Source organism: Notothenia rossii, assembly GCF_949606895.1.
Source record: "Notothenia rossii genome assembly, chromosome: 7".
Classification (NCBI taxonomy): domain Eukaryota; kingdom Metazoa; phylum Chordata; class Actinopteri; order Perciformes; family Nototheniidae; genus Notothenia; species Notothenia rossii.
In genome coordinates, this window is record NC_136905.1 from 80,976,118 (window position 1) to 80,993,982 (window position 17,865).

Consider the following 17,865-nt stretch of genomic DNA (forward strand, 5'->3'; position numbering starts at 1 on the left):
CAGTGCTCTAACACAACAAATCCGTAGAAGATTTCAGGAATGAAGTAAATCAAGAATACCTTGTGGTGATACTTTGATTACAGATTCAATCTTGAAAATCTTAAATGCATGTGCAACATTAACTAATGCTACTTTCCTTACGACTGGACGGGTGTTTCTGTGATGTGACTATTTCACACTGATAGACTCAAACATCAGAAGAGACTCGCTGAATTTGCAGAGAGCGATCCTGAAAAAGAAATATCATCTTTCTTCTGCAGCTGCAAAAAAAGTGTTGCTGGAAGAATCTTTTACTTACACAAAAGTACTAATACATTTAAAATACTCCATTACAAGTATTCAACTATAATCAGGAAAAATATCCTTAAGGTTCTACGAGTAAAAGTACTCAGTCTGCCAAAATATCCTCGTATTTTTGTATATATTAGTATGTACAATATATAATGATATATTAGATAGTAGCATTTAAAAAAAAAGAAGATATATGAGAATTCATGTGTATTTACTTAGTCTAATCAGGAACGTATTCTGCAGAAAAAATACCTACATGTGTGACGAAGCTTAAATAATTATAATATTAGTAATTAAATATATATATAATTCTACTATATGTTGATGCTTATACTTATGTGCTTTTAGTAAATCCTTGAATTTAGGAGTTTGACTTGTAATGGAGTATTTTAGGACCATAGTATTTTTACTTTTACTTCAGTAAACCCATTGATTTCCGCACAAACAGAACAAGAAGTGCTAAAATGCTGACTTATTTCTGGGTTTTAGGACTCATTCCTGCAGAAGCTGATGCAATATTATGCAAAAAGTCTTAAAATTGGAAAGCTTTTAACATTGAAGTGTATAAACTCAAAGTTATCGGTACAGTTATAACGTCACTAATGTGGAATCATTAAAATAACAACGAGCTGTGTAAAGCTACATTCCTCAGATTTGCTCAAACATCCAATAAAAAACAAGACACACTCATTCCCTCAGCTTTAAAGAGAAAACACACAAACAGCAGATTGTAATATAATGTGTAAACTTCTCCCTGATGCAGAAATCATAATCAAAGTGCCGCGGTGAAATCATCGTCTACATGTATCCATGACACTAAACCACTTTGTCACAACCATTAAACTGAATAATCTTACGACCTGCTTCAGAGCTCCAGAGAGGACGGACACTAACCATGCTGATGGAGCGTTGTTTTTTTTAACACACAGTACACAGTTTGGCAGATCAACACTAAACTCCGAAGAACAGAACCATCGGCACGAATGGGTTTCACACATCTGAGTATACTCTGAAAACCAGCGTTGGAGCCGAATGAGGTGGAAAAAAATGTGTTGGAAATGAAGTCAACGACAGACTGGAGCCAGGGGGCCGTGGGCACGGACATGCGAAGAACCCCCCTCGTGTCTTTATAGTCACTTTAAGTCTTCTTGCGATAATGTTTTTTTGTAGTCATTTGAAATCATTTTGTAGACATTTTGGGTCTTTTAGTGGTCATTAAGCTCTCTTTGTAATCATGTTCAGCCACTAAGTGGTCATTTTGTGTCTCTTTGTAGTCCTATTGATTCACTTTTTTTTTTTATCATTTTGTGTTCATTTTAAGCCTTTTCGTAAGAATCTTATGTTACTTTGTTGTGATTGTATCTTTTTGTCGTCATTAGAAGCCATTTCCAGTCACTTTGTGTTCAATGTGTGACACGATGTATGCATTTTGTGTGTCTTTATAGTCATTTTGTGTCTATGGCGGTCATTTGAAGTCACTTTGTGATAATTGTGTGTCTTTTAAAGTCACTCTGTAGTCATTTTGTGTATCTTTCTGATTGGTGCATGTCTCTTTGAGTATATCGTAGGTGACGGTAAGGGGGCCCCTGACACTTTGGATCCCAGGCCTGTGCCCAGTTATCACTCTCTGTTGGAGGTTGAAAATGCCAAGACGTTCCCGGAGCTTCTGTACAGGTGATATTTCATGGAAAAAAAAGAGCCAAAGGCGAGCTCCATGCTCTGCCTTTACATGAACATTACACAGTCCCTTATTAGCTTTGAGTAGTGGATGTACTGGTGGGCCGACACCAGAGTAAAAGAGTGTCTGATGGAGTCTGTCTCAGTGATCAGTTCCTCCTCCTGACCGGCTCCTCCGCAGCCTCGTCCTCCTGAGCGCCCCCGGGGAACGCGTGGTGGTAGAGGTGCCTGTGATTGGCTGCTACGTTGTACAGCTTGTAGAGAGCCTGTGGAGCAGACAGGTGTTTACAGGTGGAGGATTCACACACACATACAGCGCCATCTCATGGTTAAATCCTGTAATTGAACAAATGGGGAAATTTGGCAACGCCCTCTTAGCAATTTGGCAACGCCCCCAGCCACTGCGATCCGCTGGGTTTTCGGTTGGAATCCGCTGGGTGGAGTCCTATCTGGAGTGCTACATCTGTACTGCACATATTTTATATTTTATTGCATTATATTTCAATGTAAATACTGCTTTATTTGATTTTCTGTTTCACTATATTTTTTCTTATTTTTTTGTAATGTTATTATAGTGTTCTTAAAATAGTTCGCTATCTGTGTTTTTTTAAATTGTACTTTTATGCAGTGGCGGTTCTAGACCAATTTTACTGGGGGGGCCAGGCTGGGGCCAGTTATTTCATGGGGCACAATAAAACCGGGTTAAAAAGACATAGACAGTATAAAGTAATTGTGTAAAATAAACCTAAAATACAGTAATTGTTTTTTGTTTTTGTAAATGTAAGTTACAGTCCTTTGTTTCAGTGGTTTTTTTCATTTAGAGTATTTGCTTTAGTAACTTTAAGTGACAATTAATTAAAAAACATGAACAGAATTTGCTTTTGTAAGGTAATGAACAGTTTAATCTTGGCTTGGTCAGTGTTACGGGGGCACTGGCCCCTGTTGCCCCCCCCCCTAGAACCGCCCCTGCTTTTATGTAAGCACCACGACACCAAGTCAAATTCCTCGTACATGTCAACCTACCTGGTAATAAACCTGATTCTGATTCTTCTGATTCTGATTCTGACAATATCAGAATCAGAAGTCCTTTATTAGTCCCACAGTGGGAAATGTACGGTGTTATTAGGTAAATAAAGGCATGCAATAATAAAGAATACGTTAACTTATTAAATACAGAGAAGAAAAGCACACATTAGTAATAAAATACTCAACCATAATAAACAACCATGGCTAAAAAATTGTATTTTAACAAAGGGGAATTTATGTATTTCTTTAGGGTCGCAAGGGTCTTTAAATTAAGCCGAATGAACCTCAGAGATCTCCTCCTTCCTAAAACAACCAAACGTTGTAATTAAAACCAACAAAAACACTAAATAAAGCAGCTTCAAGTTTAAAATCAGTGTTTCCTCTATGGAAGCAGGTCAAAGTTGCTACGAGCTAAAGGCTAACGTTAACTCAGCTCGTTTCTCTGATAAGTTAAGATTCAAAAGTTCAGGAGGATTTAATCAGAAGCCGAAATATCTACAACGGTCTGATCTTCTACAAAATCAAAGATAAACACTGGATGAAGCTGTTTCACTTAAAAAAAACAGTGTTTCTCTGATGCAGTTTGATGGATTTAAGATACAGGTACACAAAGTACACAACTCAACAAAAGATATATTGCCAGACGTTTTTACATATTTTAAATGCAGAAATGTTACTGTTACGTGCCGTAGTGGGGGCTTGTGTGTGTGTGTGTGTGTGTGTGTATGTGTGTGTGTGTGTGTGTGTGTGTGTCTCTCTCTCTCCCTGATTGTCTCGAGGTGCAGCCTCTCCCCCAGGTGCTCCCAATCCCCAATCAGGGCCTCCTTAAAGGACATGAGGAAGGCTGCAGTGGGCCTCTCCTTCTCCTCTGGCTGCATGTGTGCAGCATGGTGGCTATGTCTCTGTGTTTCGTTAATTATTAGGAGATGTGCTCCAGTGTATATTTGTGTCCTAGCTTATCTTAGTTTACTTTGCAAGTTGGCCGGTGAGCCCTTTTTCTTTTGTCCATTAAAACACCATCTTGTGGCTCCACAGATCAGCTTCCTCTCTTTTTTCTCTCGCCCGGTCATTTTATATTTTTTTACTTCCCTTTGGTTCCCCTAGCCCAGTAGGGAACGTATAAAACAACATTACAACTTGTATTATTGTATGTTTTTGCAAATATTTCTTTGAGAATCAGAATTAATTATCCACACGTTTAAGAAAATTCATGCTCTCCTAGATTCTCCTGCTTTCTTTTTCCCAATTTTATTTCTCCACTTACCTCATTTGTGCTCCCCTGCAGAGGCATTAAAAAGAAAGAAACATACAGTATCAGCACATACATGCATTTATAACAAAGCATGGTCAATAACAATAGATTATTTCTGTAAATGGATCTGTCCTCATTCTCTGCCGCTGATGTGAAAGAGGGTTGGTTTGAAGATACTCAATAATGTAAGTTACTGATGAGTCAATTAACAGATTTTGTAATTAATTGTAATAATGGATTGTTGTTTTAAAAACGTTTTTGCAGTGACCCATCGAGACTTCTATAAGTGATCAAATGCTGACTCATATCAGGGTTTGAGGACACATTCCTAAACCTGGAAGTTAGTAGGTACTTCCTGTTTTCAAGTCTTAATGAATGTTTTTTTTATTCGTTTTTTGTTCCGAAGCCTGAAATAAGGTCTGTGGTTAATTCAAGCTTAAAGGATGACATCACTGCCCCGCTCTGTTTCAGGCTTCAAACCAGAAACCCATACAGAAAAAAGCCTATGACTTTCAGATAAGTAAACAGGAAGTGCTAAGATACTGACTTATTTCTGGTTTTGACGACTCATTCCTGCTGTGGTCTATTCCTACTATTATACTACTATTCACACTTGTTGGGAAAATACTGAATGTACTCTTCCAACATGAGAGTACTCATGATAACAAAGGTATCCCAACTGTAGCTGTGAACATGACAGGATGTGTGATTACCTAGAAGAGCACCAGGACTGTTTGAGGCATATGATAGCTATGTGATTAACATGATGATTCAGCCTCTATGGAGAGAGACATATGACAAGCATGATCATTTCTGACGTGGAGCTAATCTGAAGTAAACATTGAATACTGCTTTCTATTCCTCCATCTTGTGACTGTGGAACTCCCTCTCTTGGATATCAGCATGTGAAGGACACTGTTCAGGAACTAGTTGATGCTCTGTATGTGATGACTACTTCCATTCTGGAGAGGATCACAGATACATGGATCCTGAGATTCAAGCTCAAGCCGAGGACCAGTGAGATCTTTCTAACATAACTCTAATAATGTTAATGTTCTCCAGCTCACCTGGTCCCACAGGGCCCCGGCCACCTGGTCGATGACGGCCCCCAGCTCTCGGTACTCCCCAGAGTATCGGATGTAGGCCCAGGTGCAGAGCGTGATGAGCGCCAGGCCCAGCACCATGTTGCACAGGCTGGCGATCACGTCCACGCCCACGAAGCCCGTGATGCCGGCGGCCACGTACATGACGAAGATGACCACGAAGAGGGTGGCGGGGGTGCGTGCGGCGTGGAAAATGTTCTTGGAGTCGTTGTGCTTGATGTACTGGACGAACACCTCGTCCACCTCGGCCTCCAGCTGCTGCAGGTAGCGCCGGCTGAACTCCTCGCCGCCCATCTTCTTCACGCCCTTGAACACCTGCAGCGCCTCCTCTCTGATGGCCCCGTGCCGCGCCTGCAGCTCGCTGGGGGCCAGGAAGGGCCGGTCCCCCCCACACACCTGGGGAGGAGACGGGGTGGTAAGAATGATTTTAAAGGTCATGTCTCCTCTACATCAACATGTGTCCCCTCTTCTTCATGTCTCTTCTACATCAACATGTGTCCCCTCTTCTCCATGTCTCTTCTACATCAACATGTGTCCCCTCTTCTTCATGTCTCTTCTACATCAACATGTGTCCCCTCTTCTCCATGTCTCTTCTACATCAACATGTGTCCCCTCTTCTCCATGTCTCTTCTACATCAACATGTGTCCCATCTTCTTCATGTCTCTTCTACATCAACATGTGTCCCCTCTTCTTCATGTCTCTTCTACATCAACATGTGTCCCCTCTTCTCCATGTCTCTTCTACATCAACTTGTGTCCCCTCTTCTCCATGTCTCTTCTACATCAACATGTGTCCCCTCTGTGTAAAGAGACTCTGAAGGTTTCAGGAACAAAGATTCTCTCTCTTTTTGTCCTGATCTATTTCTATAAAAACCTGTCTGAAAATGAGCTGATCCGATTTTGGCCACTTTATGATGTCATAACGATGTTTTTGTCCTGTGTAACCATTAGCCAATCAGCAACCAAGGTAACCCCCCCCACCACCTTATCACCTGAATCTATCTCCTCCTAGAGCACCATTGAGTTCTTTTTAACCAAATCTCTCTCAGAGGGGCGTGGGGAGGGGCTCCTTATTTTCATCTAAAGTAACAGACAGAGAATCAGCACTTTGGAAACAGGGCTGAAACAGAGGGGATCATGGGTAATGCTGTATAATAGGGGACCTATTTGGGTCCGGGCTCCTGTTCTCGTCTCCATTATGTCTTATGATTGCACTTAGACCCTGAAGGCAGCATCTCCCTAGTTCAATGGGATTTATTTTGGATTATTGCAGAAAATACCTCAATCTAAAACTGTCACACAGTGACACAGTTTCATTTTAAAATCCCGTTTCTACAGACCTGCTCCATCTTCTTGCTGTACAGATCCTTTGCAGCAGCGACTGCAGCCAGATTATTCGCCTCTGCTGTGGCCTGAGAGCAAGCAGGTGGGAATATTTGGATTATTTAAGGGGAATACAAGATTTAGATTTCATCTTTATTTTTTACAAATAACATTATGTTTCGTATGGATTTCTGTGCTCAAGTTAAGGAAAGTGGGAACATCAGCTATAAATCAGCAAGAACAATTTACAGTAAGGCATTTTTACTTTCAGTAGCCCATAAAATACTTTTATATACTTAAAATTAGGCATTGCAAAAACATTTAGAGATACTAATTACTGTATGGACCAACATAAACAGTAAAGTGTATGGAGACAGAAGTAGGTAAAGTAGTTGCCGTAACATTTAAGGCGATGTGAAAACGTACCTGCAGCATGGACTTTGGATGGGGCAGCTCCTCACCTTGGTAAATTTTAATGTACGCCTGAAATAAAGGAAATAGGATAAAATACATTAAAATAACAGAATAAATATGTTGATATTAGTTTTTAGTGTGTGGGAGAGAAACCCCCTCCGGAGGGAACACAGGGATTTTAGCCTTTGCAGACCATTTACATGCACTTAAAGAACACACAGGAGAGAGAACACCACACAATCAGAATAGCAACACTCAGAACATATGAAGAACTTTTTTCTGTACCTTGAAGTACTCCAGCAGGCCTCTGCAGGTGATCTTGCTGCCGTTGATCTCCTTCACGTCGATGTTCTCAGGACTGAGCAGCCACGGCACCAAGACCTTCAGGTTGTTGATGAACTCGCCATCAATCTCTGCACGGTGAGACATTAAAAGAGTGTTTTACATTTAGCTCACGCGTGTGTGTGGTCGTCCAAACAAACAGCTTTCTTTACAACTGGTGCAGAACCTACTCATGCATAATTCATTAATACTCGCTCTACAGGGAGATACATTTATCATAGTTTACCATGAAAACTACGACAGTTTGCATATTTACTTTCATGCTGAATATATCCTGCATCCTGTCCAACCTCAGAGCCTCGCTGTGTTACACATGATTCAAACGTTTAAGTTATTGTTATACTGAAGTACCTTTGTGTACAGACCCTAGTATTTCAATTTTTACTTAAAGGTCCCCTTACTGTTTTTCATCGATATATTATAGGTCTCAGATATATAAAAAACATGTCTCTGATTGGCTGAAACACCAAACAGATCATTGCAGCATTACCCATAATCCCCTCTGTTTCAGCCCTGTTTCCAAAGTGCTGATTCTCTGTCTGTTACTTTAGATGAAAATAAGGAGCCCCTCCCCTCGCCCCTCAGAGAGAGATTTGGTTAAAAAGAACTCAATGGTGCTCTAGGAGGAGATTCAGGTGATAAGGTGGGGGGGGGTTACCTTGGTTGGTGATTGGCTAATGGTGACACAAGCCAAAACATCGTAAAGTGGAACAAATCTGATCAGCTCATTTTCAGACAGGTTTTTATAGAAATGGATCAGGACAAAAAGAGAGAGAATCTTTGTTCCTGAAACTTTCAGAGTCTCTTTCCACAGAGGGGACACATGTTGATGTAGAAGAGACATGAAGAAGAGGGGACACATGTTGATGTAGAAGAGACATGGAGAAGAGGGGACACATGTTGATGTAGAAGAGACATTAAGAAGAGGGGACACATGTTGGTGTAGAAGAGACATGAAGAAGAGGGGACACATGTTGATGTAGAAGAGACATGAAGAAGAGGGGACACATGTTGATGTAGAAGAGACATGAAGAAGAGGGGACACATGTTGATGTAGAAGAGACATGGAGAAGAGGGGACACATGTTGATGTAGAAGAGACATGAGGAAGAGGGGACACATGTTGATGTAGAAGAGACATGGAGAAGAGGGGACACATGTTGATGTAGAAGAGACATGAAGAAGAGGGGATACATGTTGATGTAGAAGAGACATGGAGAAGAGGGGACACATGTTGATGTAGAAGAGACATGAAGAAGAGGGGACACATGTTGATGTAGAAGAGACATGAAGAAGAGGGGACACATGTTGATGTAGAAGAGACATGAAGAAGAGGGGACACATGTTGATGTAGAAGAGACATGAAGAAGAGGGGACACATGTTGATGTAGAAGAGACATGAAGAAGAGGGGACACATGTTGATGTAGAATAGACATGAAGAAGAGGGGACACATGTTGATGTAGAAGAGACATGAAGAAGAGGGGACACATATTGATGTAGAAGAGACATGAAGAAGAGGGGACACATATTGATGTAGAAGAGACATGAAATGGTGGATTTTGCATTTTGGTGACCTTTAAGGAAAGGATCTGAGGCCTGCATAAAACGGGAAATGTTAACCTTTAATCCTGCCGTCGAAGTTGGGGTTGGTGGCAACCTTGAGTCCGGGGTGGGGCATCAGGAAGCAGGAGATGTTGGTGAAGCAGGAGTGGATGTGTTTACGGACGTTCTGCAGCTCCTCGTGCTGGTTCTCTGAGATCTGCAGCACACACACACACACACACACACACACACACACACACACACACACACACACACACACACACACACACACACACACACACACACACACACACACACACACACACACACACACACACACACACACACACACACACACACACACACACACACACACACACACACACACACACTTGCGTCAGGATTTAAGGATTGTGCGCAGCGATTGCTTAAAATGCATGTTATTAAGTGAAATCTGACCTTCAGTCTCTTCTCCAGGAAATTCATGCCTCCCTCCTGTCCGTAGGGAAACTCGTAGGGAAAGCTCCAGTCTCGAACCAGGAAGATCATAGACTAAAACCAAAAAAGTATCATTTTTAAATGTCATTTCCTGACACTTGGATGCAGTCAGCACATTAAAGAGAGTGGAAAGGATTGAGGTACCTGAAAGGGTTTGAGGAACGTCTCCTCCATGGCTAGTCTGCCGTACTCAGTGAAGAGCTGGAGGAACACAGATAAGACAGTCAGTTTGATCAAACATCAAAGTGAACCTTAAAGGGACAGTCTGGATGTTTTGAAGTGTGGTTTTTGTGTATTTTAACTACTTTATCTTGTATTCAGACTGTCCTTCTGATGTTATGCATGCTCTCTTGAAAGCCACCAGACTCCATTGACATTTCATTCATTTAAACTGAACAGAAATAAGGAGTTTATGGTGCAGCGCTGCCTCTGTCTGTTAGTTAGTTTGTGTTATTGTGTGTCTTCGGTGCATCCAAACCATCACTTTGATTCACCACGGTCACACAATAACACTAAATAACTTACCAAGCATTGCAGCGGTACACTAGCAGCTCCTGTGTGGGGTCAGGTTAAAATGACTGTTTTGTGAATGGAGTCTGGTCGCTTTGTCTAACAGAGTGTTGACTTGAACTTAAGTTGATTTATTTAGGTGAATACACTTTTCAAAACATACAAACTACCCCTTTAAGGGTCTATGGGAGCACATTCATCCAGTATGTGGGTGTGTTTGGGGTTTATTTCACAGTATAACTGGAATGGTGTTGTCATTTTTACCTGCAGGTGCTGAAGGTCGTCTTCTTGTACATTCTGTGAGATGTTGTAAACCTGAAAAATAACAATTATTAAAGTATAATAACTGTCACCTGGTTATATATTTGTATCTATTGAATGAAGAGTGAAACAGGAACATAACGGTATTTAAAAGTACATATAAAAAATACAAAGCTAAACAAATATGTACAACATGAAAAAACTATAAAATATTAAGAAATGCTGGAGAAACTATGTTCAAAAAAAATAATTTCGAAAAGATTAAATCTACAATAACATACTAAAACAAAATGTCAACATATGTACAATACATGGGAATGGTGTCCAAAGATTGTGAACAGGTTTACTAAAAATGTCGACCTCTTGGTGTCGCTAAATGAAAGGTCAGGCAAGCATCATTGCACAATGTTTTGTGTCAATCCATTAAATAGAGACATCTCAGTCCGGTGTTGTAATGACGTACCAACTTCTAAATGTACAAACCTATATTCAATCAGATAAATCTAAGCATCCTCTCCTGAGGCGAGGCGTACCTGCATGGAGCTGATCATGGTGCTCAGAGCGAACACGGTGGCCGAGTCTCTCAGAGTCGACTGGCTGTCAAACGTTCCCTGAGTGTCCATCAGCAAAACAGCCACCTGAGGAGGAGCATACATAGAAATGATATATATAATATACAAACATTTAAATAAGCCCCACATTTAACAGCTGTAACAATAAAGATATATGGACATTAATAAATCAATAATAGTGATCCAATGTCATAACAAACATTATGCTAAAATGGATCATTAAGTATTTTACATTTAGTGCTTTAGGATATTTACATATATAATTTTTTTCCTTTGATTTGGTTAAGCTTTAAGTATGTTTTGATGATCTTACTTTTGTACTTTAATATACTTTATTTAAGTGGAATTCCTGAGTTCTTCTTCCACTTCTTCTGCATGTGGCTGATGCAGGTGTAAAACAGGTGTTTCAATGTAAACATGTTTTCCTTTGAATGTGGTTTGATTTGGAGCTTCTGAGTGAATGTATGAATATAAGGTGAGAAACAGACCTGTTGCAAAGATCTTAAAAGGTATTGCATAAAGGATGAATTGAAGTGTGTCAAATGTAATGTCTCATTGTCCCTCTTGTGTTTAATGGCCTCCTCTCTGCAGGATGTATCCGGTCTTCACCTTGGTGCCGTCGGGTTTGTCCACCAGGAAGACTTCGCTCCAGATCTGGATCCCGGTGGTCTCTCTCTCGGACCCCCCCCTCCAGGAGAAGCCGGTCAGAGGCTCGTCTGCAACGCCCAGCCAGCCCTCAGACGCCTGCACACATTTATTCATTTCATTTACTCTCAGTCAATTGAAATAAATATTTGTCTAGGAATACATGCATGAAAAAAAAGACAATTGTTTGCATTTTTTTCATTTATTTAGCTTTTATTACTTTGTTAAAAAATAATAATAATATTAATTTAAAAATAATAATGCAAATAATAAATACATCATGCCAGATCTTACGTGGTTGTACATGTAGCGAAGCATGAAGTCCATGAGGAAGGACTTGCCCTTCCGGAAGGCTCCGGCCACAGAGATGGCGACCACTTCTCGGTCCCGGACCTCGGCGCTCAGCAGGATCCGGCTCAGCGCTGCCTCGTCCAGCTCGAAGGTGTGGTCGTCCTTCACCAGCAGGACTTGAATCGGCCGCGCCCGTCCGTCAGGCTCCTCCTCCTCCGAGCTCCAGTCGTACACCGGCTTGTCGCTCAGGGACCCTGCAGGACAACACGGAGAGATGATGGCTTAAAGGTCCCCTAATATACTGTTTTTCATCAATATATTATAGGTCTCAGATATATACAGAGCATTTCTCTGAAGTGTTTGGCTCCAAACACCAAACGGATCATTGCAGCATTACCCATAATCCCCTCTGTTTCAGCCCTGTTTCCAAAGTGCTGATTCTCTGTCTGTTACTTTAGATGAAAATAAGGAGCCCCTCCCCACGCCCCTCTGAGAGAGATTTGGTTAAAAAGAACTCAATGGTGCTCTAGGAGGAGATTCAGGTGATAAGGGGGGGGGGGGGGTTACCTTGGTTGGTGATTGGCTAATGGTTACTCAAGACAACACATCGTTATGACATCATAAAGTGGCCAAAATCTGATCAGCTCATTTTCAGACAGGTTTTTATAGAAATGGATCAGGACAAAAAGAGAGAGAATCTTTGTTCCTGAAACTTTCAGAGTCTCTTTCCACAGAGGGGACACATGTTGATGTAGAAGAGACATGGAGAAGAGGGGACACATGCTGATGTAGAAGAGACATGAAGAAGAGGGGACACATGTTGATGTAGAAGAGACATGAAGAAGAGGGGACACATGTTGATGTAGAAGAGACATGAAGAAGAGGGGACACATGTTGATGTAGAAGAGACGTGAAGAAGAGGGGACACATGTTGATGTAGAAGAGACGTGAAGAAGAGGGGACACATGTTGATGTAGAAGAGACATGAAGAAGAGGGGACACATGTTGATGTAGAAGAGACATGAAGAAGACAGGACACATGTTGATGTAGAAGAGACATGGAGAAGAAAGGACACATGTTGATGTAGAAGAGACATGAGGAAGAGGGGACACATGTTGATGTAGAAGAGACATGAAGAAGAGGGGACACATGTTGATGTAGAAGAGACATGAAGAAGAGGGGACACATGTTGATGTAGAAGAGACATGAAGAAGAGGGGACACATGTTGATGTAGAAGAGACATGAGGAAGAGGGGACACATGTTGATGTAGAAGAGACATGAAGAAGAGGGGACACATGTTGATGTAGAAGAGACATGGAGAAGAGGGGACACATGTTGATGTAGAAGAGATATGAAGAAGAGGGGACACATGTTGATGTAGAAGAGACATGGAGAAGAGGGGACACATGTTGATGTAGAAGAGACATGGAGAAGAGGGGACACGTGTTGATGTAGAAGAGACATGAGGAAGAGGGGACACATGTTGATGTAGAAGAGACATGAAGAAGAGGGGACACACGTTGATGTAGAAGAGACATGGAGAAGAGGGGACACGTGTTGATGTAGAAGAGACATGAAGAAGAGGGGACACATGTTGATGTAGAAGAGACATGAGGAAGAGGGGACACATGTTGATGTAGAAGAGACATGAAGAAGAGGGGACACATGTTGATGTAGAAGAGACGTGAAGAAGAGGGGACACATGTTGATGTAGAAGAGACGTGTTGAAGAGGGGACACAGATTGATGTAGAAGAGACATGAAGAAGAGGGGACACATGTTGATGTAGAAGAGACATGAGGAAGAGGGGACACATGTTGATGTAGAAGAGACATGAAGAAGAGGGGACACATGTTGATGTGGAAGAGACATGAAGAAGAGGATTTTGCATAATAGGTGACCTTTAATATAACGTGTTTGTGTTGTCTTTTGATTCATGCATGTGTGGATTATGAGACCAATAATGGACCCCTGGGATCAGTCATGCAAAAGGCCCTATTACCTATACTACATATGAACCAGAAACACACACTTTTGGTTGTAGTTTTGGGTCTATTTATGGCCATTTTTTGTGACTCCTTAAGTTCATTTTGCGTCTGTGGTCATTTTGAATCTTATTGATATAGAAGTGCCGGGGAAATTACAATGTATTTAAAATGTTTTACTGTATTTTGTTGCATCCATGTGTGGATTTTGAGACCAATAATAAGCTTTTATTTCTCCTATACAAAAGCACTTCTAATTCGCACTGGAAAGTCGATTAAAATCAAATCATATGAGTGGATGATCTTCCAGAACTCCTCAGTGGTGAGAGAGAAACTGAGCGGTCCATTAAGCTGACAGGAAACAGGAAGTTGAGTCCATTACTCCTTCCTGTTAGCAGCAGATTAATAGCATTGCATGAAACCTTTTTAATACTAATAATAATGAATCCTGCCATGAAGTCCTGTGTGTGTGTGTGTGTGTGTGTGTGTGTGTGTGTGTGTGTGTGTGTGTGTGTGTGTGTGTGTGTGTGTGTGTGTGTGTGTGTGTGTGTGTGTGTGTGTGTGTGTGTGTGTGTGTGTGTGTGTGTGTGTGTGTGTGTGTGTGTGTGTGTGTGTGTGTGTGTGTGTGTGTGTGTGTGATGAGATCATTCAGAGCTCTTCCTGTGTGTTTAGTGGCACAGTGTGTTGCCGTCATGCAGAGCTTCTCGATGTAACCGAAGTACTCAGATATTTAAATTAAGTAAAAGTATCTTTATTATAACTATAATACACCACTGTATACGTTTCAATGTACACCTTTTACACATTTATTTGTAGTACAATATGCATATTTTAAATGTAATGTATTATTTTCATTTAAATATTTGTATTCATCCTTTCATTAAACATTTTCTTCTTGTGTATTTATAGATATTGTGTAACGTTTTTGAATCAACCCCCCTAAGATAAATAAGAAATGTATTTGATAAATGCAGTTTAAAAAAATTAAACAATGAGCTTAATCACAGACTTTACCGCTTTGAAAATGGTACATTTCTTGGAGAGACGAATGAAAGTGATCAGCAAGATACCACATATTTGCAGCCTCATCAGAAAATGACGGATTTTGCTTTAGGGAAATTTACAAATAGTGAAAAGAGTATGTGATGTTCATTCTGAGGCATCTTAAATTTGACCAAGGCCATGTGACAGATTAGGGAGAAGCTGGTCACATTTGCGAGCTAAAAGATTAATGCAGGATGCCAAGAAAGCACGTCGGTGAATAATCGAAGGAGGAACCAGCAGCCAAGGTTCCTGTCAGTTTGAGTTCACTTCTCCTGCAGAGGCCTCACCCTTCGCCGGCTCAACCTGACGATACTGCTGCTGCTCCTGATGCTTCTCCAAAAACAAGCCAAACACGTCTGCTAAAAGTGGGTCAAACCAGATCATCTCTATAATAACTAAACAGCTGCATTAACACATTTTCACTTAAATGTAACCTGTCAATTTCCCTCCTCCTGCAGGACTGGATGTGAAGTAACACAGAGGCATGATACATACCTGGATACTGATCATAGCATTCATGATTAGTAATGATATGGAGATAATAAGGGCTATTTCCTGATGCATTATTACATAATGTAATGCTAAGTGCAGCACAGAGCATCATAGGAGGCTCAGTATGACAAACACAGTGAAATCAGAAGGTTATTGGCAGGCCTTTTGGGGCCTGGACCGCCCAAACAGAGGCTTACCTGCATGAAAAAAGCACCACTACAGGCTATAATGCTGGAATGGTCTGCTCGTTTATGCATATTAGCTCGAAATGCATGCAGGGACAAATAGGGGGTAAAATAACATCAGGGGTTATATTATTATTAGTAGTATTATTATTATTATTATTATTATTATTATTATAATGGGTTTGAAATAAAAACAAACAGGTCGTAATTTGACTGAGAAACAAGACTGTAATGGAGGAATCTGGAGTAAACATATAATTGGCTGCATTGCTTACACGCCTCGACAGGAATAAGAAAAAATGTACGTCAAGGAGAGAATAAAAAATCGGAATATTTGTACGTACACTCACCCCAGCTGTCTCTCTCTTTGCGGTGTTTAGCCATGTTCCTGTCCTTTATATCCCTGCTTTGTTTGTGCGAGAATCAGCGACCCTACTCGGTATTCATGGATGTCTTAGGGCGGGGAGGATGCTCATCTCCTCCGGAACGATGCTCGATGCTCCGAGGAGGATGATGGAGCTTTTTATTCCTTCAGGATCTCATGCGTGCAGACAGGGGGCGCTGCTGTCTGTTGTTCCTGCTAATGTAGCTGCCTCATAATGCAGGACAATTACATGTGGTTCAGAGGGAAATGTACTCAAAAGACTGCAACCGCTGAGTATGTAAGGTATGTTTGCAATGCAAGTCTTTTATTGACGCTTGTGTGAGAACGAAATACCATTTGTCGTCAGCAGGTGGCGGTAGGGACAAAGAGAATAAGGACTACGTGCTGCCTTCAAGGTCAGTCGTAAATATCTATACTAAAACAAAATTTATGAATACACTAAGATTGATGGAAGCTGTTTACTTAGCATTTTTGTTTTTCAATGTGGAGCAATTTAAAATTGTCAAAATTCTGATAAATGTCAGCATTTGAGAAAAAAGTAAAAACCCGAAAAAAGTAAAAATTCTGTGAATATAGTAAAACTATCTGACAAAATGTTCTGTTAACTATAGCTGTCATACAAACATTTGAGTAAAAAGCAAAATACTATAATAGTACTCCAACAAAAAGTTGGTGCATAATCATTTACATAAAATAAAATCACTGTTATGGTGCAGCTGAGCTTCATATCCACATTAGCATTTTTACATGCTTTGATAAAAAAAAACAATCATTGCTTTATTAAAGTTATTTGTATTTAATGCTAGAATTCCTGCTGAGCAATGAAGGAGACGGAGCCTTCTTCTTCTTCTATTGTTTTATTAACAGTAGCTTGCATCCATGACGTTGATTTACTGCCCTCTAACGGTTCCTTCACTCCCTACAGGTTTCAGAGTTAGAGACGGAACAGCAACTGAAGTTTATCTCTGTTTCCTCGCCAACAAAGAGGGACGCTTTTCTTCTGTTTTTGGACTTGTATTCGACGCCATCGCACGTGTTAAAAAGTTGAAATGCAAGGCGTTGTCGTCCACGGTGTCTGCATTGTGAAAGGTGAGTGAAAGTTAGGGGCGAAGCTAAATTATCTCGCTAGCTGTTAGCTTAGCCTGGATGCTAAGCCTGTCTAATAGTGACATTTGGATCAGGCTATTTGCTGGAATGACCCCCAGTGTCAAGCCTTTCTGTTAGTAATATTTGAATCAGGCTATTTGCTGGAATGACCACATATTCATTGCTAACTCAAGCTAATGTTGTTTTAGTGGGCAGGACGAGCTCTTAATAACTTTAATTTGAGTTTACGATAAATTAAATTCCTAGGTTATGCTGATGTTGTTGTTGGGTGACATGTCATGGTTTGCAGAGGTGGAAGAAGTACTCAGATATTTTACTGAAGAAAAAGTAACAATATTAAATTGTAAAAATACTCGTAACAAGTACGCATTTTCCACAATGGCCCCAAAAAAAACATTACGTTATTGTTTTATCAATATTAATGCATTAAAGACACTTGGTAAAAGTGGGGATTATTTGAATCTCTTTGTGTACTGCTGGGTAGCTTGACCCTAAATGCTTTATTGATGGATTTATATTCTGTAATATAAATCCAAATGCAAAGTAGGGGGGAACATGTAGTGGAGTAAAAAAGAAACAATGCCTCCAAAATGTAGTTAAGTAAAAGTAAGTAAGGAGGAAAATACTCAAGTGAAGTACACGTACCTCAAGTATTGTACTTATCCACCACTGATGGTATGTAACACAGTCCCTCTTAGATGAATTTAAGGTAAGTGTGTGTCAACGTTGTGTCACCATTATACACGTTCTTACTACTTTGTTCCAGATTTCACTAAAAGTTTAAAGGTATTAACAGTATCCTAGTTTAAGTATGACAGTACAACTACAGAAAGTTATATCATTATTAATGTATCATCTACTAAAGCTTCACTTAAACTAAAGCAGCATTTCCATGTCATGTTAAATCTTAATTTGTA

At 40.5% G+C, this 17,865-nt stretch overlaps 2 protein-coding genes across 3 annotated transcripts in view; one reads left to right on the forward strand and one right to left on the reverse strand.

Moving 5' to 3' along the window:
• Nucleotides 1-977: 977 nt before the first annotated feature.
• atl1 (atlastin GTPase 1) lies at nt 978-16,114 on the reverse strand. Of its 2 annotated transcripts, none has more exons than XM_079694208.1 (14): nt 15,801-16,114; nt 11,752-12,002; nt 11,422-11,556; nt 10,774-10,878; nt 10,244-10,294; nt 9,614-9,670; nt 9,431-9,523; nt 9,050-9,188; nt 7,372-7,499; nt 7,099-7,155; nt 6,690-6,761; nt 5,314-5,745; nt 4,259-4,273; nt 978-2,234 (listed from the first exon to the last, which is right to left on the reverse strand). In XM_079694208.1, the coding sequence occupies exons 1-14, from the start codon at nt 15,838-15,840 to the stop codon at nt 2,118-2,120; spliced, it is 1,692 nt and encodes a 563-aa protein (XP_079550334.1). In that variant the 5' UTR covers nt 15,841-16,114; the 3' UTR covers nt 978-2,117. The 2 variants fall into 2 exon arrangements, with proteins under 2 accessions (XP_079550334.1, XP_079550335.1); XM_079694209.1 differs by having other exon boundaries at nt 15,807-16,113.
• Nucleotides 16,115-16,742: 628 nt separating this feature from the next.
• Nucleotides 16,743-17,865, forward strand: part of map4k5 (mitogen-activated protein kinase kinase kinase kinase 5) — a gene marked incomplete at its 3' end in the record, with an annotated part of 48,714 nt that continues 47,591 nt past the window's right edge. Inside the window, exon 1 of the mRNA XM_079692862.1 lies at nt 16,743-16,930. The remainder of the gene's footprint in view (nt 16,931-17,865) is intronic.